The sequence below is a fragment of the Electrona antarctica genome (assembly GCF_951216825.1).
Source record: "Electrona antarctica genome assembly, chromosome: 6".
Lineage (NCBI taxonomy): Eukaryota > Metazoa > Chordata > Actinopteri > Myctophiformes > Myctophidae > Electrona > Electrona antarctica.
This window is the reverse complement of record NC_136811.1, coordinates 29840841-29868133: the sequence shown is the minus strand read 5'-3', so window position 1 is coordinate 29868133 and position 27293 is coordinate 29840841. Positions and strand designations below refer to the sequence as shown.

General features: G+C 45.1%; 1 protein-coding gene across 1 annotated transcript in view; it reads right to left on the bottom strand.

Annotated features, from left to right (window-relative positions):
- The window catches only part of galnt1 (UDP-N-acetyl-alpha-D-galactosamine:polypeptide N-acetylgalactosaminyltransferase 1), a 67955-nt gene that overhangs the window by 17128 nt on the left and 23534 nt on the right, over positions 1–27293 (bottom strand). The window contains 5 exon segments of the mRNA XM_079503071.1: positions 824–903; positions 1157–1284; positions 2943–3109; positions 12360–12528; positions 13701–13840. Of these exon segments, the coding sequence (XP_079359197.1) occupies positions 824–903; positions 1157–1284; positions 2943–3109; positions 12360–12528; positions 13701–13839 (683 nt within the window). The 5' untranslated portion in view covers position 13840.

Here is a 27293-nt window from a genome sequence, read left to right as displayed (position 1 = left end):
GGACGCACGTGAACGCGCACACACAAACACACAAACACACAGGGGGAAACATCAGCCTGCTTGTGGCACCCAGATGGCCATCAATCAGGAATAAGCACTCAGTTGACAGGTCTGGTAACTGTCCTCCAAAGCCAAATGTATTTACACAATGGGCTCCATTTTCGTTCGAGCATTCTAAATACACTATTTGGGGATTTAGCATTGGGGAAGGGGTGTTGCCCCACTAAAGTGGCTATTTTGGTCACCTGTCTAAAAAATCCCTAAAACACCTCCGTTACCCGTTACATTATGCATAGGTGTGGTTTGGGCGTTACAATAATTAAACCAATCACTGTGCCACATGCCATTGCCTTTAAGAGATCCCTTATCTGTTGCCCGTTATGCCCAATGCTATTGATTCATAGCCTTACGGTCTCCCATGGAAGAGTGATGCGTTGCTTGCCTTGAAGTCTCACTTGTGCTGCAATTGCATGTGCGCGTGTGCGTGTGCGCATGTGCGCGCGTGTGTGTGTGCCTCTGCCTGCAGGCTCTCGTAAACAGAGAATCAGTAATTAAGCATCAAATAAACACAAGGGCAAGACCCCTGCAGGCTAAACAAAGGTTTATTGATTTGTTTTTCCACATGCTTGCAGAGTGTGTATAATGTACGTGTGTGCAAACATGCACTTCGCCCCACAGGTACCTCGGCATACTGCCTGTATGTACGCCAATCTATGTATACTGTATGGGTGTGTGTGTGTGTGGGTGTGTGTGTGTGTGTGTGTGTGTGTGTGTGTGTGTGTGTGTGTGTGTGTGTGTGTGTGTGTGTGTGTGTGTGTCTTACTTGTCTAGCCTGATGCGGGCCAGCAGAGGTTCTAGCCACCCTGTTGTACATTCACAATGAGCATCCAGAAAGGTGATGACCTGGTAAGGAACAAGGAGGGAACATCAGACAAGCTGAGAAGAACACATACACAGTAAAATCCTCAATGTTTATTTATGCACTCTGACACACACACACACGCACATGCACGCACACACGCACACACACACACACACACACACACACACACACACACACACACACACACACACACACACACACACACACACACACACACACACACACACACACACACACACACACACACACACACACACACACACACACACACACCTGTCCAGTGGAAATAGATGCTCCTTTGAGGCGTGCCCGTATTAGTCCAGACCTTTGCTCCATCCTCACCACTCTCACTGGGACCTCCATCCTCCTCACATACTGCTCCAACGGACGCTTCAGGAAATCTAACCATACGCACGTAAGGCATGACGCACGCACACACACGCACACACACAGTACCGTACAGCGTACATGCATGCACCACACACACAGAAAAGACACACCAGAGGAACAGTGGGTTACAAGCTATTTCTGCCTTCTACCAGAGACCAAAAAAGAGTTAAGTGTGTACATACATGCATGCACAATGCACATGTATTCGCATGTGAGAAACCTGCATGCTGATGTGTGTGTGTGTGCCGATAATGTCCCTTTTTGTTTCTTTGCGAATGCAAGCACTGTCAGATGAGAGATACCTCACCTGTTCTCTACCCATCTGCCCATGCCAACACCCTTTCCCCTACCACAACTATGTGTGTGTGTGTGTGTGTGTGTGTGTGTGTGTGTGTGTGTGTGTGTGTGTGTGTGTGTGTGTGTGTGTGTGTGTGTGTGTGTGTGTGTGTGTGTGTGTGCGTGCGTGTGCGTGTGTGCGTGTGCATGTGTGTGTGTCAGAGTGCATAAATAAACATTGAGGATTTTACTGTGTATGTGTTCTTCTCAGCTTGTCTGATGTTCCCTCCTTGTGTGGGTGTGGATGTGGGGGAGCAGAGGGAGGTGTGTGTGTGTGTGTGTGTGTGTGTGTGTGTGTGTGTGTGTGTGTGTGTGTGTGTGTGTGTGTGTGTGTGTGTGTGTGTGTGTGTGAGTGTGTGGATGTGGGGGAGCAGAGGGAGGTGTGTGTGGATGTGGGGAGCAGAGGGAGTGTGTGTGGATGTGGGGGAGCAGAGGGAGGTGTGTGTGGATGTGGGGAGCATAGGGAGGTGTGTGTGGATGTGGGGGAGCAGAGGGAGGTGTGGATGTGGGGGAGCAGAGGGAGGTGTGTGTGGATGTGGGGGAGCAGAGGGAGGTGTGTGTGGATGTGGGGAGCATAGGGAGGTGTGTGTGGATGTGGGGGAGCAGAGGGAGGTGTGTGTGGATGTGGGGGAGCAGAGGGAGGTTTGTGTGGATGTGGGGGGGCAGAGGGAGGTGTGTGTGGATGTGGGGGAGCAGAGGGAGGTGTGTGTGGATGTGGGGGAGCAGAGGGAGGTGTGTGTGGATGTGGGGGAGCAGAGGGAGGTGTGTGTGTATGTGGGGAGCAGAGGGAGGTGTGTGTGTATGTGGGGAGCATAGGGAGGTGTGTGTGGATGTGGGGGAGCAGAGGGGGGTGTGTGTGGATGTGGGGGAGCAGAGGGAGGTGTGTGTGGATGTGGGGGAGCAGAGGGAGGTGTGTGTGGATGTGGGGGAGCAGGGGGAGCAGAGGGAGGTGTGTGTGGATGTGGGGGAGCAGAGGGAGGTGTGCAACTGAGGTTAAGAACAGTGGTAATCCCAGTGGTTGGCGAATTAAAGACCTAATCTCCCCCCAAACAGGGATTAACAGTATAGCGCAGAGTTGAGTAGCACACGTGGCCCACACACTGACAGCATACACATTCATGTGTGTGCAGCAGACAAACATACACACATACACACACCCATCCCCGCGAAAGGCTAAGCCTCGCACTGGCACTGATGGAATTGTGGTATGATGTACTGTACTGTACTGTACTGTACTGTACTGTACTGTACTGTACTGTACTGTACTGTGTGTGTGTGTGTGTGTGTGTGTGTGTGTGTGTGCTTGCGTGCGTGCGTGCGTGCGTGCGTGTACCTCTCTCGCTGGCATCGTCCACCAGGACTATCTCCTCCAGCAGATTGTGTGGCGAGCGGTCGATGACGGAGCGGACGGTACGTAGCAGCGTGCTCCACGCCTCGTTGTGGAACACGATCACCACGCTGGTGCGCGGAAGATCGTCTGGATAGAGCTTGTTCTTACACCTGGACAGAGGGCACAAGGTCATCATGGTGAGATGGAGAGAGAGATAGAGAGAGAGAGAGAGATAGAGATAGAGAGAGAGAGAGAGAGAGAGAGAGAGAGAGAGAGAGAGAGAGGGGTGGATTCTGAGGTTGAATCGTCACTAAAGCTCATTAATCGATGAATCAGTGCGTTAAGGCTGAATCATATGTTTCATTGCCTTCAAGCTCCTTCCAACAAATAAATGTGTCTGGTGGGAGGTGGCGGAAGATTGAGTTTCCGCACATGCACACACGCACGCACGCGCGCACGCACGCACGCACGCACGCACACACGCACAGCGAGTCAGGGTGATGTGACACCTGATTAGTGATGTTAATTGGACTGTGAGTCATTACCCTCACAGTTCAGAGGACACATGTCTGCAAGCGTTGAAGTTGTTGTGAGACATAGAGGGATGTAGACGTCTAAAAGAGAAGAATGGGGACTGAAGTGAGATCTGAGATTACACAGACACATGCATGCTGCATATAATATTAAATATGGTTCTTCTGTGAATAATTCTCAAGATGTTGGCTATGCGAAGCTACTGCTTGTGTTAAGTGTCCATGCATGTTGGACTGAGTAATATAATATTCTCAAGTGTAGCAGCTATAGCCTCGAGAAAGGACCGCTAGAAGCAGATCAGCAATGTGCAAGAAAGAAAAGAAAAGAACGTCCTTGATTATCCTATACCGAGTATTACTCCGGGAACCGTGGGGGTGAACGTGGTTTCATCAGTAAAGGTTTTTTTCTCAACTGATTCTTGTAGCTTGGGGTCACCTCTTAACAATTCAAGAGGGTGCCACTGCCCAGTGATATCCCTTGAGCATTTTTTGTTATTAACACCGTAATGCCCGAAACACTAACAAATTCCTGAAAATAAAGCTTTATGGTATTTAATGCCAAAATACTTGGTCTAAATGCATCAAATCTGATTTCTAGAGTGTTTATGCATGATGTGGATATGTACAATAATATTTGATTTCAGAATAGGGCATTGTTTTATATTAACCCCTTCATGCTTAACAGTAAAAGCCCTTGAAATAGGCTACAATAATCATTGCAAATGCAACAAATTTGCATTGCAAAATAAATGCTTATTTGGAAATGGTCATGTCTCCATCTCCTTGATGGATTAAATCTTTCAGGCCTATCGTGAGCATTCTACACCAAAACATCAACATTATGTGTATGGCAAACCATATACACAGGTTTTCATTCTTACTTACAGCCACACTTTGCACAAATGTCATCTGGGGTATGTTTGTATTCTTCAGGTAGATTGGTAGGGCGCAGTGGCCTGATCTGATAGATCTGTCTTTTTCCATCCAAACTACTTTGGTGTCCCATGTTGGTGGACTTGGCTTTCTGAATTTGCATTCCATCTCAGTGAACATGGCAGTTAAGACTCATCCAGCTCATAGGCGAGGGCATCCTCCACATGAACATCATGGTCACTAGACAGGAGTATGATCATCAAGACATGCAAGATGCCTAAGATAGATGGCCTGAAAGGGTTAATACTTAATATGCAACCACCTGAAAAGAAACATGCTACCGTTTCACTAATACAGATTGTAGAAAGCAGATTTGATGCATTTGACTTGATTATTTTGCATAAAATATCAAAAGATATCTTTTATGGGATTTCTTTGGCATGAATGGGAATATGCATTAATTAATCATGCATTCATCATAAATCTAATTCATTGTGCATATCCACATTCATAAACACTGTAGAAACCCAATGTGATGCACTTAGACCAAGTAGTTTGCATGAAATACCATAAAACTCTATTTTGGGTGGACTTTCAGTGTTTCGGGCATTAAGGGGTTAATAACAAAAAATGCTCAAGGGATATCACTGGGCACCCTCTTGACTTCTTAAGAGGTGACCCCAAGCTACAAGAATCAGTTGAAAAAAAAACCTTTTACTGACAAAACCACGTTCAGCCAAAATTCCCCCTTTGACTCCCGGACTAAGTACCCAAGAAACAATTGAAGATTGAAGATCATTTTCTATATGTGTGAGCCTGAGAAAAAAAGGGCCCAACATTATTGTTTCTTGCATGAGAGGTCTGTGGAAATGTGATACCATGCCCTCGGGGCTTGGGCTCAGTCTGTCAGATTAGGCTGTTTCCAATCTGTTTCTCACTCCGGTGTTATTAATGATTGTGCCGCTGTATGAAATGACTGTTCTCATCCTCTAATGATTGTGCTGTATGAAACGACTGTTCTCATCCGTGCATCTAGGACACATAGAGAGATTGATCCACGCAGCAGATGGCACAGAGTATGGACACATGCAACAGCATGCTGACGTTACAAACCCCCCCACTGACAGAAAATTAAAAACAAAACAAACAAACAAAAACATTTTCTTTTCATGTAATTCCACTTCATGGGGCATTATCACACGCTAGAAAGGGATGGCAAAGGCAGGAGAACATGTGCGATGATGGGTAAAGAGTTGTTCTAAATCCCACGCCACCCAAAGCATAATGGCTCACAGCCAAGTCGTCAGCTCTCTTGATATTAAACAACTACGCTCTGAGATACACTTAACCACCACCAAAGAGATTGAAGTATGAACACGGCTCTGCACACTTTGTGTGCTACATTTTCAGTCCCTCTTTGTCCAGTTCCCTGGAATGTTCCGTCTCTTTGCAGCTCCTTCTGACAGAAGGAATGTTAAAGCAGCAGAGGAGAGGAGGAGAGAGGAGGTCAGGAATCTATCCCCTCCTCCCGTTGCCTCTGGAACCCATTAGCTCATACACACACGTGTGTGCGCGCACACACGCACACGCCCACACACACGCGCACACGCGCACACACACACACACACACACACACACACACACACACACACACACACACACACACACACACACACACACACACACACACACACACACACACACACACACACACACTCGTGCTTTGGTGTGACGTGCGCACGTGCGTGCGTGTGTGTGTGTGTTTCTCTGTCTAAGGGAGCGAGGTTGATGAGTATGTGAGATGATTCACTTGAAAAACAGTGACACCCTGCATGGAATCTTCCATTCTGCATGTGCGTGTGTTGTGCGCATGTGCAAAAACACACTGAACCACTAAAATGTATTATTTTCTAGAAACACCATGTACTGTGAGACAAACACAAAACATGAACTCTCCTTCAAGCCAATGTCTGTTCCCACACAGAGGCCCTCATTTATCAATTGAGTGTAAAATCTGCCCCAAATTCGAGTGTAGGATTCGTAGTACACCCACGTCGGGTCGGCATTTACAAAGTGATCGCAGACAGCTGTTTCTTCCTTAATTTCGTTCGGACGTTTATAAATGTGACGGCTGAAATCTATCTGGCACGCCCTATGAAATCAAGCCTCGCCCTCGTTTTTGCGACATGAACAACTGCAGTACGACCTTGGAAACCATAGTTACATGACGAAAAAAGTCAATAAAAAAGTCACCCCCCTCTCATACACACACAGACGCACGCACGCACACGCAACTTGCAAGTCCAACTGGTTTGTTGTAGCCTATCTTAAATAAATTGTGCATGCAACTTTCTGGTTAGTAAACCACAGCATGCAAGCCGCCTTTGTTTTAAAATGGTTCCCCAAACCGTTCACACTTCACACTTCACTATCGGCCGGGGCTACCCCCCCCCCCCCCCATGCTAATTTGCCCAGTCAATCATTTGATCCGCGCTACGCGCCTGCCGTGTGTTGTTAGTTGTAGCCTATATTAAATTATTAAAGTATTTATTCATTTAATATAGCCTACAACAATATATTAGTGAACGAAAATCTGAACCTGCATGTGAACAATGAATTAAATAACAAATAGGCGCACACACACGCTGCTGTTTTCCTCCTCTCCTGTCCTGTCTGTCTCTATCACTGTTCATGACACCGCGACCATGCACGTTTATGACAATCTATTTAGATTAGCCTACCTCGCTAGTCGCAGTAGTAGTCGGTGCAGTGGCTGGGCTATCAACTGACAATTATATAAATGTGCAGCCTAAACCAGCCTCATGTGGCACACTGGCACTGGTGGGCTGGCAGCCTGGCTGGGTGGTTTAGCCTATACCTAACTCCGATGCGGTCAGCGGTCCCCAATTTTGCGCTGGCACGCCGGCATGGCACATTTGGCATTCGAGCGACGCGTCGGGTTTATTAAACGAGGAGGAGATTGCACATAGGCTACTGTAACTCCAGAAAGACATCGGCCTGCTGTAGATTAGGCTACAGTAGGCTACCCAAGTTGGGACTCTCCGCAGCTGCAGCGCTGCACTCTCCAACGTCCCGTCATGGAAATATTTCAGCACAGACAGCCCAAATCCTCGCATGTATGCGCTCATCATGCAAAACACTGTTTAAATGGCTTACGCATCTAACTTGCAACATTGTTTTTAAATGCGCGATTTTAATTGCTTGCTTGTAAAGTTGGAAAGCTCCTACTAATTTCATATGACACAAAGACACATCGTTGATGTATTCCTTAACTTTTTTTTACTTTTTTACATTTAGCCCATATACATACCTATACAGTTTTATATAAACATTTTAGGAGTGAATACATATGTTTCGATGCCTGTGACAGCCTCTCAGCTGGTCAAACAATGCTGCTCCGCTGTTCTACGACAGAAAAACAGGTGAGGACAAAGCGTACGACAGCTCCCGACCAGACGTGGTTATTGTCTTGGCTCAAGTTCAAAATCAAACGTTGGCGCAAATGGTAAATGCCGAAAATTGCGGTAATTTCGGCGTACACCCATATTTTGGCGTACGCACGGTTGATAAATGAGGGCCAGAGAGTGCAGTGTAGTATAAAAACACTTGGAATCAACAGAGTAGTGTAATGAGTTACAGGCAGTCCTGGAGGCCCTGCATTGTCAAAGATATTCAGCATGGGCGGCAGAGTGCTTTTATTACATTTAGACCTTTTCATTAGACCGTTTTCAGAAAAACCTGTGTTTCTATGTAAGTGGTTCTTAAACTATTTTATGTGAAGGAGCCCCAGAATTATATGTAATTGGCTGCGGACCCCAATCTCAAACTACAAGCTCGCTATGAGCTTGTAGATCTTGTTTTTTTTCAATAGCTAAAGTAATGCACACCAAAAGGGGTTCCCGTCCAGAATGGGTTATTACATTTCCCCATGCGTACATACAGTATACAAACGTACAGCCTCACACATATAAGCACACATGTGGGCCTACATATAAAATAAAATAAATCCAAGTCAGTTTCTTGAAGGATGTGGTCATGGAAAGTGTTTTCACGAGAGCAATCTTCTACAGAACCACCCACCCACACCCATACACGCACGCACGCACGCACGCACGCATGCAGTACATGCAGCTTCTGAATGATCAGCCCTCCTCACAGCACAGCTGATAATCTTTTCAGCTAAGTTTCAGCTAATGACAGTCCCATATGGTTGTGATGAATCCACTCAGTGACTTCCCATATAGCATTCAAACAGAATACACATCACATTATTACACACAACACACATCCACACAGCCTCACACACATCCACCTCACACACACACACACACACACACACACACACACACACACACACACACACACACACACACACACACACACACACACACACACACACACACACACACACACGGATACGCACACACGGATACGCACACACGGATACGCACACACACATACATCCACCTCACACACCCACACGAACGTTCCGCTGCTCGGTATTGACTGTGTCTTATCTCCTAATTGGAAAAGCAGATAGAAGGAGAGGAGGCTGAGTGAAAACACACCTAGTAATCAACTCTCGCTCAAATACTAAAACCCATTTCACGGATCAATGTTCCCTTTCTTTCCTGACAGACTTGCGTGAGCCTGTCACCTGGTTGGTCAGTCAGTCAGTCAGTCAGTCAGTCAGTCAGTCAGTCAGTCAGTCAGTCAGTCAGTCAGTCAGTCAGTCAGTCAGTCAGTCATCAGTCAGTCAGTCAGTCAGTCAGTCAGTCAGTCAGTCTGTCAGTCTGTCTGTCTGTCTGTTTCAGCCCCATCATTACATTCTTCTTCACTGCTCCACTGAAAGTGAACAGAAGCCATGTTGATCTGCTCTAATTACAGTAACTAACCACTGGTGATGTAGCCTCTTAAATTAACTTGAGAAACGTAGTAATTCCAAAGCTACTTAAGTCAATCCCGTAGTGGTTGACGTGTGTATAAATCACAAGCTTCTTCAAAATATGATATCATATTGATTCTTCAAATTCAATATCTCTTCAAATTTGACATTTGCCAATATCACAAATTCTGCCACAAAGCCCACAATACAATAACCATTAGAATTTATTCTACTCGGGGGCCTACGATCAAAATGAGATGATATCTTATACCCAGATACCATAGTCAGCAATCCAACAATTACAAAATCAATTGTATTGTTTTCCTCATGTGAAGTTCAAACGTGCAAAACCCATATGGTTAACTTTGCTGAAAGTAGTCATGCCCCATTGAAGGGGAGACACATTCTGACGGCCATCATCCATGCTGCTGGTGTTTGTGTTTGCTCAGTCACTGTCTCTCCCTCACTGACACTGAGGCTTGGGAAGCATCTGTCATCTACAACGCTGCAAACTGCATGCTGCATGGCTGCCAAAAAGGCATCACTTAGGGAAAGAAAGGACCTTGTGTACTGAAGGAAGTTGAAGTAAGTTTAAGATTGGCAAGCGTGACCATGCTGTGTGATGTTCAATTAAAAACTATTCCTTTTCACAGAATGAGTGCTTTGAATATACAATACAGATCTGAATAATGAATATATGTATGTTTTGTATCGACAAGATTGGGCCATTGCCCATTCCAGATTGCTAAATCATTACAACTCTAGTGTGGTATGAAAATGGAATAATATGTCCTCCCAATTAAATTAAAAGAGCTACTGGCAAAAAAATCTAAAATGAGGCTGTCATCTTAGAAATAAATGTATAGAGGACATTTCCGTTCATAGCAATGCTGTGCTTTCCTGTCACACATGGAAGAGTAATCAGTCCATAGCGGCCTCCATGACGGGTTTATTCAATATGAAGATGCATTGGTTATGGTATCTACAGCAAGTGTCATCAGATACCCCTGCAATGTACGTGGCTGTGAACACAGAAGCAGTCCACTAATTACCTGCCTGCCTGCCTGCCTGCCTGCCTACCTACCTACCTACCTACCTACCTACCTACCTACCTACCTGCCTGACTGCTGCCTACCGACCTACCTACCTATCTGCCTTCATCATACCTACCTACCTACCTACCTACCTACCTACCTACCTACCTACCTTCATACCTATCTATCTACCTACCTACCTTCATTCATACGTATCTACCTAGGCCTACCTACCTGCCTTCCTTCATACCTACCTACCTACCTTCATTCCTACCTACCTACCTACCTACCTACCTACCTACCTACCTACCTACCTTCATTCCTACCTACCTACCTACCTACCTACCTACCTACCTACCTACCTACCTACCTACCTACCTTCATTCCTACCTACCTACCTACCTACCTACCTACCTACCTACCTACCTACCTACCTTCATTCCTACCTACCTACCTACCTACCTACCTACCTACCTACCTTCATTCCTACCTACCTACCTACCTACCTACCTACCTACCTACCTACCTACCTACCTACCTTCATTCCTACCTACCTACCTACCTACCTACCTACCTTCATTCCTACCTACCTACCTACCTACAATTTACAATTTACAATTTAGGCATTTAGCAGACGCTCTTAATCCAGAGCGACTTACATTAAGCAAGAACAAAAAGCATGGGAATACATCACATATGTAAAATGCATTTATCGCGAAACATGCGTAAGCTAAGAACGTGACTAGAACATATCTATATAATGACACTATACATATAAACTATAACTAGAACATATCTATATAATGACACTATACATATAAACTATACATATATGCTATACTATGCTGTACATATATACTATGAAGTGCTATGACTACATACAATGCACTTATTGTGCTGTCTACATGACATGCTATAAGTCTGTTTCAAATGCTATATAAGTCTAAGAAGTGCTGTCTAAGGGGGGTAGGGTAAGTGCTATGGGCCATGATGGAGTCTGAAAAGGTGGGTTTTCAGACTACGGCGGAAGATCGGGAGTGATGCTGCAGTTCTGATTGCAACCTACCTACCTACCTACCTACCTACCTACCTACCTTCATTCCTACCTACCTACCTACCTACCTACCTACCTACCTACCTACCTACCTACCTACCTACCTACCTTCATTCATACCTACCTACCTACCTACCTACCTACCTACCTTCATACCTACCTACCTACCTACCTACCTACCTACCTACCTACCTACCTACCTACCTACCTACCTTCATTCATACCTACCTACCTACCTACCTACCTACCTACTTACCTACCTACCTACCTACCTACCTACCTACCTACATACATACTTACCATCCTACCTACCTACCTACCTACCTACCTGCCTGCCTGCCTGCCTGCCTGCCTGCCTGCCTACCTACCTACCTGCCTGCCTGCCTGCCTGCCTACCTGCCTACCTACCTACCTACCTACCTACCTACCTGCCTGCCTGCCTGCCTGCCTGCCTGCCTGCCTGCCTGCCTGCCTATACCGACCTACCTACCTACCTACCTACCTACCTACCTACCTGCCTGCATACCTACCTGCCTGCCTGCCTGCCTGCCTGCCTGCCTGCCTGCCTGCCTGCCTGCCTGCCTGCCTGCCTGCCTACCTACCTACCTACCTACCTACCTCCCTCCTCCCTGCTTGTGATCGTGTTGCATAATGAAATGCATAGTTTAAACCGTACTACAAGTCCACTCTTTCAGAACCACCAGAGACGTGTCCATTAATCATACTGTACCACTTGCTCATCCCTCACTGGTCCATCAACGATCACTGTCCTGGCAGTGGCCATTCGTGACAGCTCTATATCCTCAGTGAATAAGTGGAGGCAGAGGGCAGGGGGGACTCAAACTGTGACTGATTACTCAGCTATCACCGTGGACACTTGGCTGTGACCTCTTATGACTGTTGATGGGAGATTAATCGTATGGGCTGGGCCATTAATCACGGCCACTGTCAGACCATTATGCTGCTAACTATGGTGGACCTGTGTGCAAACAGTACAGGGGATGAGGGGACTTGGCTCACCCTTCCAGCCGGACATCGGGCAGGGTCCGGTTGAGAGCGATCATCTCTGAGGCCATGAGGTTGAACTGGTTGATCTTGAACATCTCCTTCATCTTCTCCTGGTTCTCCTTGGGGATCACGACCGGCTTGCCTCCCTCACCAGGGCCGTCCCGCGGCCTGACCAGGGTATCTGACACAAGCCCACACACGCAGGCACGAACACAAACACGCACACGCACGCACGCACGCACACACGCACGCACGCACGCACGCACGCACGCACGCACGCACGCACGCACGCACGCACGCACGCACGCACGCACGCACGCACGCACGCACGCACGCACGCACGCACGCACGCACGCACGCACGCACGCACACACACACACACACACACACACACACACACACACACACACACACACACACACACAGTCAAAGAGGGCACTGGAGGGTTTGAGTCTGTCTATAGGTTATGTGTGAGTGTGTGTGTGAACATGCATGTGTACAATTTACAATTTAGGCATTTAGCAGACGCTCTTAATCCAGAGCGATTTACAGTAAGCAAGAACAAAAAAGATGGTAATACATCAAAACATAAAAAGTCATCATGAATCCTATGTAAGCTTAAGAACCTAACAGTGGAATATCTATCTAAGGAAACTATATGTGTATACACTATAGAGTGCTATGTCTACATAAAGTGCTATTTAAGTTACATAAGTTGAGCCTGTGCATATGGCTGTAGGAGGTCGAGGCCAGGTCAAGTACTACGGCAAGTTCTATGGGCTAAGATGGAGTCTGAAGAGGTGGGTTTTCAGACTGTGGCGGAACATTGGGTGAATCTGCAGTTCTGATTGTGTGCATTCCATAGTTTTGGAGCCAGAAGGGAGAAGAGTTTGGGACGTGTGGAGCGTTGTCCCGGCGTTTTTAGCGAAGGTACTTCCAGCTTCCCTGCGTCGGCTGATCTGAGCGCTCGAGAGGGTTTGTAGCGTGCGATCATACTTGCAAGATATGCGCTGCCATTGCTTTGAATGCCAGCATCAGAGCTGCGGCATTTTGGTTCAATTGGAGAGGCTTAAGTGCGCATGCCAGTATTCCAGTATGGAGGGAGTTACAATAGTACTACAATAGTTACATCAGTCGACATGACAGAGTGTAAACCTACAGGATCGAGTGGCGGCTGAAATGTGTGCTTTGAACGAGAGCTGACTGTCCAGGACGACACCAAGGTTCCTGGCTGTTGGGACAGACGTTACGTGTATATGTGTCAGGTGTGTGTGTGTGTGCTCGCGCGTGCGTGCGTGCGTGCGTGCGTGCGTGCGTGCGTGCGTGCGTGCGTGCGTGTGCGTGTTCCCTCACCCTCTCTCCCCGGCAGTCCTCTCTCCTTCTTGTCGTCACACTTGTTACACTCGCTGAAGTAGAGCAGGATGAACATGTCCAGCATCACCCACACCAGAGAGGTGACCAGCACCACCTTACAGTAGGCAAACCTCCGCATCCTGCAGAGAGAGGGAGAGAGACAGAGAGAGAGAGAGACAGAGAGAGACAGAGAGAGACAGAGAGAGAGAGAGAGAGAGAGCGAGAGAGAGAGAGACAGAGAGAGAGAGAGAGGGGGGGGGGGGGAGAGAGTTAGAGAGTGCTATATTAAAGCTACCTTGTCTGTGTAATATGGAGCCCTGAGCTGCAGACACAAACGCAGGTTTTGCCAAAGCTCTGCAGAGGAGTTCACTCTCTCTCTCCCACCTCCCCTCTCTCTTTTCATCCCCTCTGGCGCTATGCCCGAGCATCTTCTCAACTCCTCCATCTGTCCTTCCGTCTGTCTGTCTGACTCCAGCCTCTTATCTGCTGGCTTGTTATCGGCGTCTCCCAAAAGGTCACCTTCACACTTTTTTGAGAGAGCGCCCCACCCGAAGCGAACGTGCCATTTCATTTTTGTCATCTTGAGCGGCTCCAGAAGAAACAGGCAGGAGGGCGCCAGTCATTACCTTCACACGAAGACCTTTATCGACACATCAGACGTCTCGCAAGCGTGATACGTCGACAGAGCCGCAGCGTAAAGGGTGATGGGTCATGTATACGTAGTTGTGTGCCAGCGGCGCACTGAATATAGTGTGACACACACGCGCGTGCGCCGTGCGCGTGTGCACACGCACACACACACACACACACACACACACACGCACTTGTGCGCATGCACACAGCTCAGGTATAGTCATATTGCCCTGCAGTGTACCATTCTGCATTCACTTTAGTTTGTACATTTAAAAAGTGAACCCTCCCCACCTGTCTGCTAAAATGCATGAAGCCACCAACTTGCAGGAAGGCACACACTACACAAAAACAGGTGCACGCACGCACACACACACACACACACACACACACACACACACACACACACACACACACACACACACACACACACACACACACACACACACACACACACACACACACACACACACACACACACACACACACACACACACACACACACACACACACACACACACACACACACACACACACACACACACACACACACCAGTGAGAGGGGCTGTGATAGTAATTGCTTTTCTTTGGCAGCCAGCTAGAGTCAGACACTGCCACATTAAAATTCCTCTGCACCCCTCTCCTGTTCTACAGTTCTATTTCTCCCTCTCAGCCTGCTTCTCTACCTCGATGATCCCTCGGGTTGCAGCAACACAAGCAGAGAGGAGAAAATTAATTTAGCCATGGTGATTTTTCTTCTGCACTCTTGAGCAAAAAAATAATAATAATGAAGAAAAAAAACAGTTGTACAAACTATAGCTAGCACATCACAGCTAAAGAGGACAGAGAATCACACGGGTGGAAATTCCAAATGCCATCTGATAGGAAATCCTCTTCAATGGAGCGTTTCCCACAGCTAAACAGAGAGCAGATCTGTTTGCTCAAGACTTAGGTTCTTCCCCCGACTTTGGTTCCTGGACAACGCGTGGAGGAGGAGGGCAGTCATCATCCCCATTAAACTCCAACCAGTCACCTTTCTGGTATGATCCAAATTTTCAGTCCTAACCCCCCAATTACTAATGTTTTGACCGATAATTTGTCAAAAAGTGAAAAATCATTTGATTCGTTTTTCAAATTTGTTTTTAAAAAAAAAATAGAAAATGAAAACATAGCCACTCTACGGGCTCACAATGCGATATTACCGTTAAAATGTCATATTCTATATTTTAAATGTTACAACATAAGCTAAAAATTATTAAAAAAATCACACTCGTGTTAAGTGAGGGGCGCTCTTATCATCATTGCTCAGCCAATCAAATCATCGCTATATGTGGTGAACAGCCAATCAAATCATCGTGTTTGTGTTCACACAAACCGTCAAAGCTGGGCAGAGAGGGGCTAGCTACCCCTCAAAAACTGCAAGTCAATATCACTCTCAAGATATTGTGTTCCCACACGGAGTGGTGGTTTATTTCCCGAGGGGCACAGGCTAGAACAGAGGGATGTTGCTGGCTTTAGAGGTGGATGGTGGGGGCCGGGGGGGAGGGGGGGAGGGGTGGGGATTTATATCGCAATACCGTTGTATTTTTACAATACTATTGTGCATGTTCATACCTCGATAACGATATATTGTGCAGCCTTAGGTGGGGGCATTTTGTAACTGTGTGTATCAAACATCCACGTTGCCCTTATAAACCATTAGGCACCATGACTTCATAGAAACAAAACAAAAACAAAAAAACATTCTGAGAAAGGGGAGACAAGGACCCCACACCATAATAAACAAGCTACTTGAATATGGGAGGGGGTCAACAGCCACTTTTAAACAGAAAACACTTCATTTTATTCCATGGTAGTCATGTAATCGTGTTGAAGGGTATATGGAGTGTCCAAGAGTCTTTTATCATTTAAGTGGTCATACACAAAGGTAAACAGAATACAGAAAAACAAGAATAAAAAACACAATGGAGTTAAAGACAAAGGACCAAAATACCCTTTCACATACGTTTACATGAGGCATTTGGCCAATCCACTGACTCACTGCCATTGGGTTGAGCAGATGATTCTAACTAAATATTTGTATTATCTCTCAGGATTTGACTGTGCATGCAGACAGAGGTTTGGGCATGTTCCCAAGCTGAACTATGCCTGGCTGCTGATGGACTGTTGCAGTACCGGAACTTATGACCTTTCCAGTTAGGAGACGGAGACTCGAATGACTTGGCCAACATCCATTTCTTCAATCATTTCCTATTCGCATTCACAATAACCAACCTGAAACCTGTGTCTGCTTCTGTATGTGTCTGCTTCTCAATCCGTCACCCTGTGACTAATGGATTATCACACAGTTTGAAGTTGGTACTACAGAGAAAACATTGACAACATACAGTAGAGAAGATACAGTACATCCAAAACACCATCCACACATAATCCACGTACATCAACTTCATCGTAGTCCTCTATCCCAGGGGTTCATCAAGTCAAGGACCGTAAACAGCCATAGGCAGCGGCTGATGCCCCGATATTGCAAACATGGTTTAACTGCCGCACACTCCGAAAATAGATCTGCAGTATAGATCCAATCTATAGAAAGATTTAAAGCAAGAATGACTCAGTCATAACTGCCAGGTGCAGCAAGCTCTGGTTTATGAACATCTATAATCAGTGTATGTGTGCCGCAGCCTCTGCCTCAGCTAACATTGCTGCTGAGTATGGGTTTTATGCCTTTCAGACTATGGGTTTTATGGGTAAATCTCCCATTAGCTTAGAGGCAGCGTAGAGGCAGCCAATCATGAAAAAGTGTCCACTACGATCGCTACTAAGAGTTACTGTAGTAGCAAATGTAGTCCAGGCGCTTTTCAAGCACCTAACAAAAATGCTATTGTGTGCTTAATGTGTACAGGAGCGTGACACAGGCGTGACGGACAGACGGATTGACAGGTTTTCATAGTAATCTGCGACGGTCGCAATAACGCCCATTGAAAATCATCAAAGATGCAGCGATCGATGTTACGTGGGGTGAAACTACAATTCTCTGTGTGATGATGGGTAGAGTGTGATGGGTGTCACCAAGAGGTGGAGAAGGCGGGTTGCTGGGTTCTGCAGCATTGTTTGCCACCTGTGTGCGATAGGCACAGTGCACGTTCACACACGCACAGGTGTTACTCCAGACAATAGGAAGTGAGAGTGTGGGCAGGGAGGGCTGTTTCACCCACTGTTGATGTCCTGTCTGAATGTCTCGGTGGGCCTTCTCTAGAATAATGTATGTGTTTTCAGTATTTAATCTCACACTACAGGTGGCAACCCTCTCATTTGCGACCGGGTGTACCACCAGATACACAACACCTTGAAATAACTGTGCTGCGCACGCACACACGCACGCGCAGGCAGGCAGGCAGGCAGGCAGGCAGGCAGGCAGGAGACAGACAGACAGACAGACAGACAGACAGACAGACAGACAGACAGACAGACAGACAGACAGACAGACAGACAGACAGACAGACAGACAGACAGACAGACAGACAGACAGACAGACAGACAGACAGACAGACAGACAGACAGACAGACAGACACGCTCGCACACACACACACACACACACACACACACACACACACACACACACACACACACACACGCTCAAGGACGTGTGTCAAAGCGCTGTCAGTGTGCCGTTTGATCAGAGGTGTGTAAAGCGGAGAAGACAGCTCAGTGAAGCGGCAGGAGATTTATATGCACACACATTCAGTGAACACGCAGTCGTCTCTGTACTGGCCTCTATTCTCAGCCACGACGCTCCACTAGCTGCATTTCTAATCGGGCATGGCAGAGGACACCTCAGGACTACTCACACACAGAGCCTCCCCTCCCACCCCATTCAGTTCATGACCAGGGTGTGTGCTTATGTGTGTCGCTTCAGTTTAGTTTGTTAGCCAAAACGCATTCCGATTTCTATGAGGGGCTTTTATATTTTCTACAGGAATGTCATTGAGAAAGGACAACTTGTCTTAAACCCTATTGGTTGAACGTACTCAACCATGGTACTATACTTGATTGAAAATAGCTGATCTACAAGCTCACATCACACCTACCTTCCTAAAAGAGATCTTAACTCTAATGGGCAGAGCCCTTTAGAGTTCCTTGCTGAGGACATTCATGCTTCACAGAGTTCAAAACCCAACAATGTGAGTGTACCACACGCCCTTGCCTCCAGGCCAAAGCCAAAATGTCAACTTGGCATACAAATCTCATCTATTTGGCAGATTGCAGAATGCACCTTATGGATTCCGGTGCTCAACAACATGTTGTTGCGTCACGTTGTGAGCTTGACATTGTCTATTTTTGTCCAATGTTTGCCCCCAATATGGGACACTAGGGGTTCATGTGATTAAAGCTTTGTCCCCTCCCCTTTGACATCAAACAGGCTTGCGATATTCTCACTCAACGTCACTTCACTCTCACCCTAATCCATTACATAGCACGTTCCCTCCATCTTTCTTTAATGCTCCTTTCTCTTTCATCTTTCCCTACTTTTGCCTCTTTCTCGCTCTCTTCGCTCTCCTCTTTGGTTCTCGGTGACGTCCTTCCCAGCCCTTTCAGGAATGGTTGCCATCACTACTCAGCCCTCCACCCCTCCACCACCCATGCACTCCTTCAGCTCTCTCTTTCGCTTTCTCCTCTTCTCCACAGACTTAATCCCCCTTTAGAGATTGCACAACCACTTGGCAACCCTTTAGCTAGGGCAAGAGGAACCAGAGTTTCACTGACTCACAATTTATGGAGCGTGTGTGAGGATCCTCCCTTCTGGGATTATGAGTGTTAGAGAGTGAGAGAGAGAGAGAGAGAGAGAGAGAGAGAGAGAGAGAGAGAGAGAGAGAGAGAGAGAGAGAGAGAGAGAGAGAGAGAGAGAGAGAGAGCAAAGAGACGGAGAAAGAAAGTGTGTGAAAAAGAAACAGAGACACAGAGAGAGAGTGTGTGAGAGTGAGAGAGTGAAAGAGAAAGCGGTAGACAGAGAGAGACAAAGAGAGAGCGAGAGAGAGTGAAAAGAGTTGTGTTTCTCAATGCTGAGCAAGTCTGTGCTAGTAATTCATATCCAAAACCTGTACAGAATCTCTTGCCATCTTTTATCTGCTCCAGTGGTTACATAGCCAAATTCAATTCTTATACGTAAAAGCTTTATTTAATATTGTCATGCTCCACTGTGAATGAGAGTGCTTATGTAAAATCCATATTGCAGTCTGAAAGGACATTCAGCATGAGGACTGGAGATATCCACACAAGCCAGTGAGCCGCCTTTCCTTCTTTCTGTTGCATGTAGCCTTGATACAGCAGTGATACAGCAGCCTTGATACAGCAGTGATTTGCTGTAATTTTCTGAATAGGACCCCTTGGCTCACATATGGACTAAGAGCACTTCTGTCAACCACTCTTATGGAGTGGAAAGGCCAACACATTTTTTTACCAGTGCGACCCTGCCTGCTTGCTCTGGGGAGAAATAAAAATGTGACCTTCAAGTCAAAATGTAATTACCTTAGGTTATAATAGTTTGGTATTTTTTATTTTAGCTATATTTTATTCCGTTTAGTCCGTCTGTCCTTCCTTCCGTCCTTCAGTCCGTCTGTCCGTCCGTCCGTAACCGATTTTTGCAAATGCCATTACTTAATTTGCGTTTTTACCTACAACTGCATTTACTGCACCGATCTGTGTCAAACTTTGCACACACACTCCCTAGAGGCCAAGGAAAAACCTCTGCCCTGCAATTTTCTCATCTGCTTTTTATAGGAGGCTGACTTTTGTAAAAATACATTTTTTGATATTACTTTTTGATATTTGAGATTAGATTCTGTCCAAAAATCACACAAATCGGTACACAGTATTCTTTCGGACAAAGAATAAATGAACGGGCCATATTATAATAAAAGTCACGTGTGTGTATGCAGATAAGGTGCATGTGCAATGATCATTACACAGCTATACGTTAGCGCTGCACTTCTTTCCACTTTATTCCACAGATGCAATCTGTTTATATTTTCCTAAATATACTCCATCTTGTAAAGACTAAAGAGAGGTGTCACTTGCTAAAATGGCTGAATAAAGCAGGAGAGCGAATGACAACATCTTGTTCAACAGTAACCTACACCAACATTAGCTTTTGTTTTGTTTTGTTACTGTTATGTTTAGTTCTTGATGTTTTATTATCATCAATTGGGTCCAGGTTGGTTCAGATTATATTACCTCGGGACCCCAGGGCGTATCACATGTGTAATAGATGAGCCAACCAAGAGAGAGACTGTCCTGTACTCAGTGCTCAGAGTGCTGATCAGGAGTAGTGAAACACTGTGTAAAGCCTGATTTGTGCTTTGTCGCACGGCTGTATTGTGCTTAGAAAATAGCAGACCTACAAGCTCACAATTTGAGATGTCGTTTGTCTATAATTTCAGTTAAATGGTAAATGGTGCATTTATATAGCGCCTTTATCCAAGGCGCTTTACATAGATTGTGCATTACATTCACCCATTCATACACCGATTGCGGCGGAAGCCATGCAAGGTACCAACCCATCGGGAGCAATTTGGGGTTCAGTGTCTTGCCCAAGGACACTTCGACATGTAGACAGGAGGAGCCAGGATTCGAACCGCCGACCCATGGATCATTGGACGACCTGCTCTACCTCCTGAGCCACAGTCGCCACTAGCTTTAGTTAGTTTTGTTAACACACAATACAGTTTCAGTTAGTTATCGTATTGTTGTTTTTATTTGTTTCAATCTTTTTCTTTGTTCATTCAATGATAATAACCTTGCCAAGTACAATCACTCCAATTGAATACGTTATTGTATTGTACAGATTGGACAAGATAACATTTTATTAACCACAAAGAATATACAGCTTTAAGCCCTATTCAAAATAATTCCAAAATAGCTGATCTACATCACATGTCATGATGCGATGCATTTTGAGCTTGTACATATAGGCTATTTTTGAAAACTTCTGTTCTGTACTGAACTAATGTTCAATTCACCTACTGTATAATAACATGACAAAAATAGGGATAACAGGTTCAAAGTGGTTAAACACTGGGACACATCAGCTGCATATAACTGACGTCTGATCAAAAACGTCAAATAATGGCCAATATCAAACAAACTACTGATATTGGACAGGCTGTAATGAGGACTGGGGTCACTTAAGTCTCTCAGCAGAACTGAATCTCTCATAGAGGACATCTAGAATGAAAAGGCAAGGTCCCGTCCGGTATGCGTGTGTCTGAGAGAGAGAGAGAGAGAGAGAGAGAGAGAGAGAGAGAGAGAGAGAGAGAGAGAGAGAGAGAGAGAGAGAGAGTGAGTGAGTGAGTGAGACAGAGAAAATGGAAACAGATCGGGTCAAAAAGGGGAATCGAGCGAAAGTGAGAGAGAGAGGCTGAGCTAAACAGAGAAAACTGCCCACAGCAGCGGGAAAAAAAGTGCAAATTGATTACCAATGCACGGCTTGGCCCTGATGCAAAGTGGAACTAAACACTTCAATCTCCAATCACTCAGGCATTTTAGGCGCAAATCAATATGCATTACTGTCACAGGGGGTGTTCCCCCTGTGACCAGTCCAGAGAAAGCGGACAAGCTGCTTGGCTGCACCAGCCGACCACAGGCACACAGAGACAAACTCAAACATGCAGCATACACTCTGAGGCCAATCTTTAACAAACCACAGCATCCCTCCCTTTAGGCTGGGTGACGCCTATGTAATTGCGCTGTTAGCGACTCATAATTTGACGCTGAGTGATAGTATCACACATCGAAACAGAACTCATGCACACACGTGAATGTGAATACACATTGCTCACACACTTAGGCCAGTGATTTCCTTCACACACAAAGGCCTTTATCGACAAATCAGACACCACCTTTTGTCTCGCAAATGTTAACAGAGATTTATGCTGCAGCATAGGTTCATATGTTCTGTATTTGTAGTGCGGCCCCCATCCAGTTATTACACTGGCCCGGGCGCAGTAAAAGAGGAGAACAACATAGGACAAGACAAAGAAGACTATACGACGACAAGAACTCACACTGTCAGAGCTGTCTAAAGGTAATTTTATACTTTGTTGTAAGGTGCACAGGTGTCACACACCAAAAATAGCAGCTCTACTAGCAGCTCACAAGCCCGAGCTTAAAGATCTGCTAAGTATAAATCACCCTTAAACGCACGCACATACGCACACGCACACACACACACACACACACACACACACACACACACACACACACACACACACACACACACACACACACACACACACACACACACTCACAGAGTGTGGCGCCTGTGGCGCAGCTGCACAGTCATCAATTAGCCAAAAGTTCCACACAAATGCACATGGCCGGTGTTAACACATGGCCACGTGTGAACAAATGCCACCATGGCAAAATGCCACCATGCGCATGCAGCCATGCACGCATCAAATGACATTACCAGCAGCCTGAGCTGTTTGACCCAGCAGGTGTGTGTCAGTGAGTCTGAGCACCATGAAAGAGCTGCTGCCACTACTACTGCTGTTCATGGCAGCCAAGCAGGAGTTATGCCACCATAGCCTTTTCCAGCCAGTGGAGTGAATTTATTACACTGTGGCTCCTATGGGGCGAGCCGTCTAGATTAGAAGAGTGTGTCTGTGGCTAGTCTCAGTAAACCAGTCACCACAGTTTTTGGCAGTAGGCCAAGGAACTACTATAAATTCGTTTTAAACGTTTACATTTTTTTAAAACAGTAATTATATACTGTTAAAAGTAGAGGAATAACATTTTATATTTGGAGGTCAATATGATGCCACAGAGATATGACATCATACTGTCAGTATGACATTCAATGTGGAAGGCCAACAGGGCCAAAAATGAATAAATAGGTCACCAAAGTCGGATGTCACTGCAGCTAGACCCCCAGGGTCATGGAGTGTTTTTTTCTAATGGAATTCTTAGGGAATTAAAGGAGCATTAAGTGATTTGGGTGATTTGGAAAACCCCCGGTCCGCCCCGGTAACAAAATGTGCACATGCACACGCTCTACAGTAGCACCAAGGCACATGCTGATTGGATGAAGGCTTTGCCACCCGCCACCAAAACTGAAACTAGGGTTTTTTGACCCCAGGGGCTCACTGGGGACAGGGATGAACTCCTTATATCAGTGTTTCCCAACCTGTGTGCCGCGGCACTTTACTGTGCCGTTTGATGTGTCCAGGTGTGCCGCCTGATTTGACCGAAAATAACACTAACCCTCCCCCGAAAGCAATATTATAGCTACTGGGCTGCAGGCTTCCTATTGTTGCGGCGTTGTTGTTGTCACACGTCTAACCATTAGACGTGCGATAACGACGGTACAATAGACTCTAACGACCCTCGGCCATTGAAATGTTAATGCAAAAGAGATGCATCCAGAAGACGCTACATTTCGCGCATATGCACGTAGACAGCAGACACATACAGTCCTACATGTCCCGACCCAAACACTGAGGAGGTAAAGTAAATGTGACGTTGTTGTGATTAAACATAATGTGCCACGAAAAATAGCTGTCGAACTGTCCATACATGATCGCCTCGTTCGGCCAACACAATATATCTCCCTCCCTCCACAGAAGCGCAGTGATGCCTGATTTATTCTTCATCGTACACGTGTTCCATGCTGAAAATGGCTGATTTACAAGCTCACAACGCGTTGCGGACGCAACGCGTTGTGAGCTTGTCGATCAGCTATTTTTAGCACGGAAATATGCAGGCTGTGAGAACTGAGACCCTTCACAATAAAAGCATGCAGCTTTCACAAGTTGGCCCATAATAAAGACAAGGAAAAGGATTAAGAATTAGGTGGCATTTCACATTGCATATGAGCTATTTTTTCTCCAAAATATATAAATATATAAATATATAAATATATAAATATATAAATATATAAATATATAAATATATAAATATATAAATATATAAATATATAAATATATACTGTATATATTATATACACATACATAGACATATGTATGTATATGTATATAGAATAGATAGGCCTATACACCGTATATCTAGGTGTGCCCTGAGATTTTTAGGCTATGAAAAGTGTGCCCTGGGACAAAAAAGGTTGGGAAACACTGCCTTATATGGTCAGCACACTCTATAGTAGGGAGGATTATCAAAAAAGAAAAAGAAAAAATAAGTGATATTTGAATGAAGTGAATCACTGAATATACCTTTAAATCTCCAGACACAGACGTTATCAAATGTAACTCAATATCATCAACGACACGGTATTGCCAGGCTGACTGTTTCTTATATGATGTGATCTAAGATTTCCCATTGGGAAATTCAATAGAACAAATAGCCTACTTCTGTGACCCAGGGGTAACGGGAGTGACGTCAGGACTTCTGTACTTTATTGTCCACCAGGGTGGACATTTGACTGCGCTTAAAAAAACAGCATAAAAAGCTGATGGGTAAATAAACACATGTACTAGGTGATAGAATCCATGCCAATGTCTGTAGCTACAACTCATCATTCACTTTGTCGAGTTGATGGCATTTGGGATAAAAGACTTCTTGTATACATTTTAGTTGCCAGGGGGACTTTTCCACAGCTCAAAAGCTCAAACAGGCTTAAGAGAGGATGGCAGCTATCTGTTTGCTTTCTTCCTCATCCATAATGTAAAATGTTGAATCAAGAGTTTTTGGTGTTTACCAATGGCAACTACGTTGCTTGCCATTGACCCAATCATGATAGATTATTCGTGGTTCAATATTATGGTATAGGTAAAAAATCCCACCCGTGTGAAGTGAGGGGCGCTAAGTCTAACTCATGTTGATTAGGTGATGTAATGGTGATGTAAAACAAACGGAGCCAACACAAACATTAAACGCCATTAACAATACAGAGACAATATGACGAAAACAACGTACATTTTCCCTTCATTGTCAATGCGTATAACTTACAAAACAAACTTTGAACTAAAGACAAACATTAAACCTGTGTATCTCAAAAATCACACCCGTGTGAAGTGAGGGGCGCTCTTATCAGTTGATACTATCAATGATAAGGGCTACCAACTAAACCCTAGGAGAAGCTCTCATCATCCTGCTAAATACCTAACCAACACTGACTTCGCTGATGACATCACGCTTATCAGTCAATCATTGGAATACGCTCAGGCTCTCCTTCAGTCTCTTGAGCAGGCCTCCAACTGTGTTGGTCTTTATCTCAACGAGACGAAAACTGAATACGTATAAATATATGCAAATCCAACAATAACCACATTATAAAAACACTTAACAACACTCCTCTGAAACATGTTGATGACTACAAGTATTTGGGTTCATATATATCTTCTTCCCAAAAGGACTTTCAAACTAGGAAGGGTATGGCCTGGTCAGCCTGCAATGACATGCATAAGATCTGGTCATCCCAGCTTAGTAAGATGTTAAAAGTAAAAATATTTAGGACGACCGATTCTACTCTATGGCTCCGAGACATGGACACTTTCAAAGAAACTAGAGAAACGGTTGGATGGCACTTATTCTAATGAGTAGGGATGGAGCTCGTTAAGGTTTTATTGATAACGCTCACCTTATCGAGCAGGCTTATTGAGCTGGGTCCTTATCGAGCCCACTATCGAGCATTTGCTATTATTTTGTGGAAAGAACCTTATTTGTATTGGCCAGTTGTGAGAGTTTGTATGCCAATAAACAGTTCTAAGGTGTATACACACACACACACACACACACACACACACACACACAGAAACAAAATATGCATATTTTATATATGCTAATTATATTTTAATAATCTTTATTTTAACCAACCAAGACATCCCTTTGCACTACATTTTACTATAGGGCCTTATACAGTACCTTTCTAACAGACAGAGAGTACTTTTTCCACCACTGGTCAATCAATCTCATGACATCACACATGTACTGTAGCTTACACAAGCTGTCTTTTGAAATGCCATTTAATCCATTGAGACCTGGAACGCATCCATGTCACGTTAGCGTTAGCGTTTTAAACATTATGTTATAATTTAGCTATTGAAAAATAGCAGATCTACAAGCTCATAGCACGCCACCGAGTGGCGCGCTATGAACTTGTAGATCTGCTATTTTTGAAAAATCGTTAAAATGTGCCTCAAATCTTTCCGAAAATTGTCATGATTTAGAAAACTTTTTTTTTTTAAATTTCGACGTCAGGCCTGAATGGGTTAATAATCAACCGGATGGGAATTCAATACTCAGCTGTGACACATGGGACCGTAGTTGAATTCAATACTCAGCTGTGACACATGGGCCCGTAGTTGAATTCAATACTCAGCTGTGACACATGGGACCGTAGTTGAAAATTGTTGCTGTCAGGCAGAAACCTCTTATCTCAATAATTCTAACTTTTTGTGGGGTTTTTTTTATAGCGCCACCAGGAGGCCACAACCTGAACCTGCCCTGGTGGAGACCTGTGCCCCGAGGGGCACTTTTTCTAGTTTTTTAATATTAGCCCAGAAGTGTGCTTGGATTTCTTTCTTTTGTTATACTGAGGATTCGTCAGGGTGACTGTTATGCAGAAATAGACTACTTGAGGCTCATTTGGCATTTGAACCACAGAACACTTCTGACTGTTTATGATGTCCATGTCCAATCCTTGGTATCTTTGTTCTAGGGAAGATGTAAGTGAAAACATGACAGACGATACACAGGCTTGACCAGTTTCAATCCAATGCTGGACTTTGGTTTTTGCTCTTTAAAAGGCCATGCAAAGATTGATATGACTAATACTGTATGTGAACTCTTGTCATAGCAAAGTAAAGTGTTGAGTTTAATACAACCATATTGCAGGCACATCTGTCTCAACACCATCCTGAGTTAAAGTCAGAGGAAGCAAGAAGGAGGAGGACCTGTTGCTTTACTTGGCCAACAGATACTGGAAACCAGCTTGAATAAACTTCCCAGCA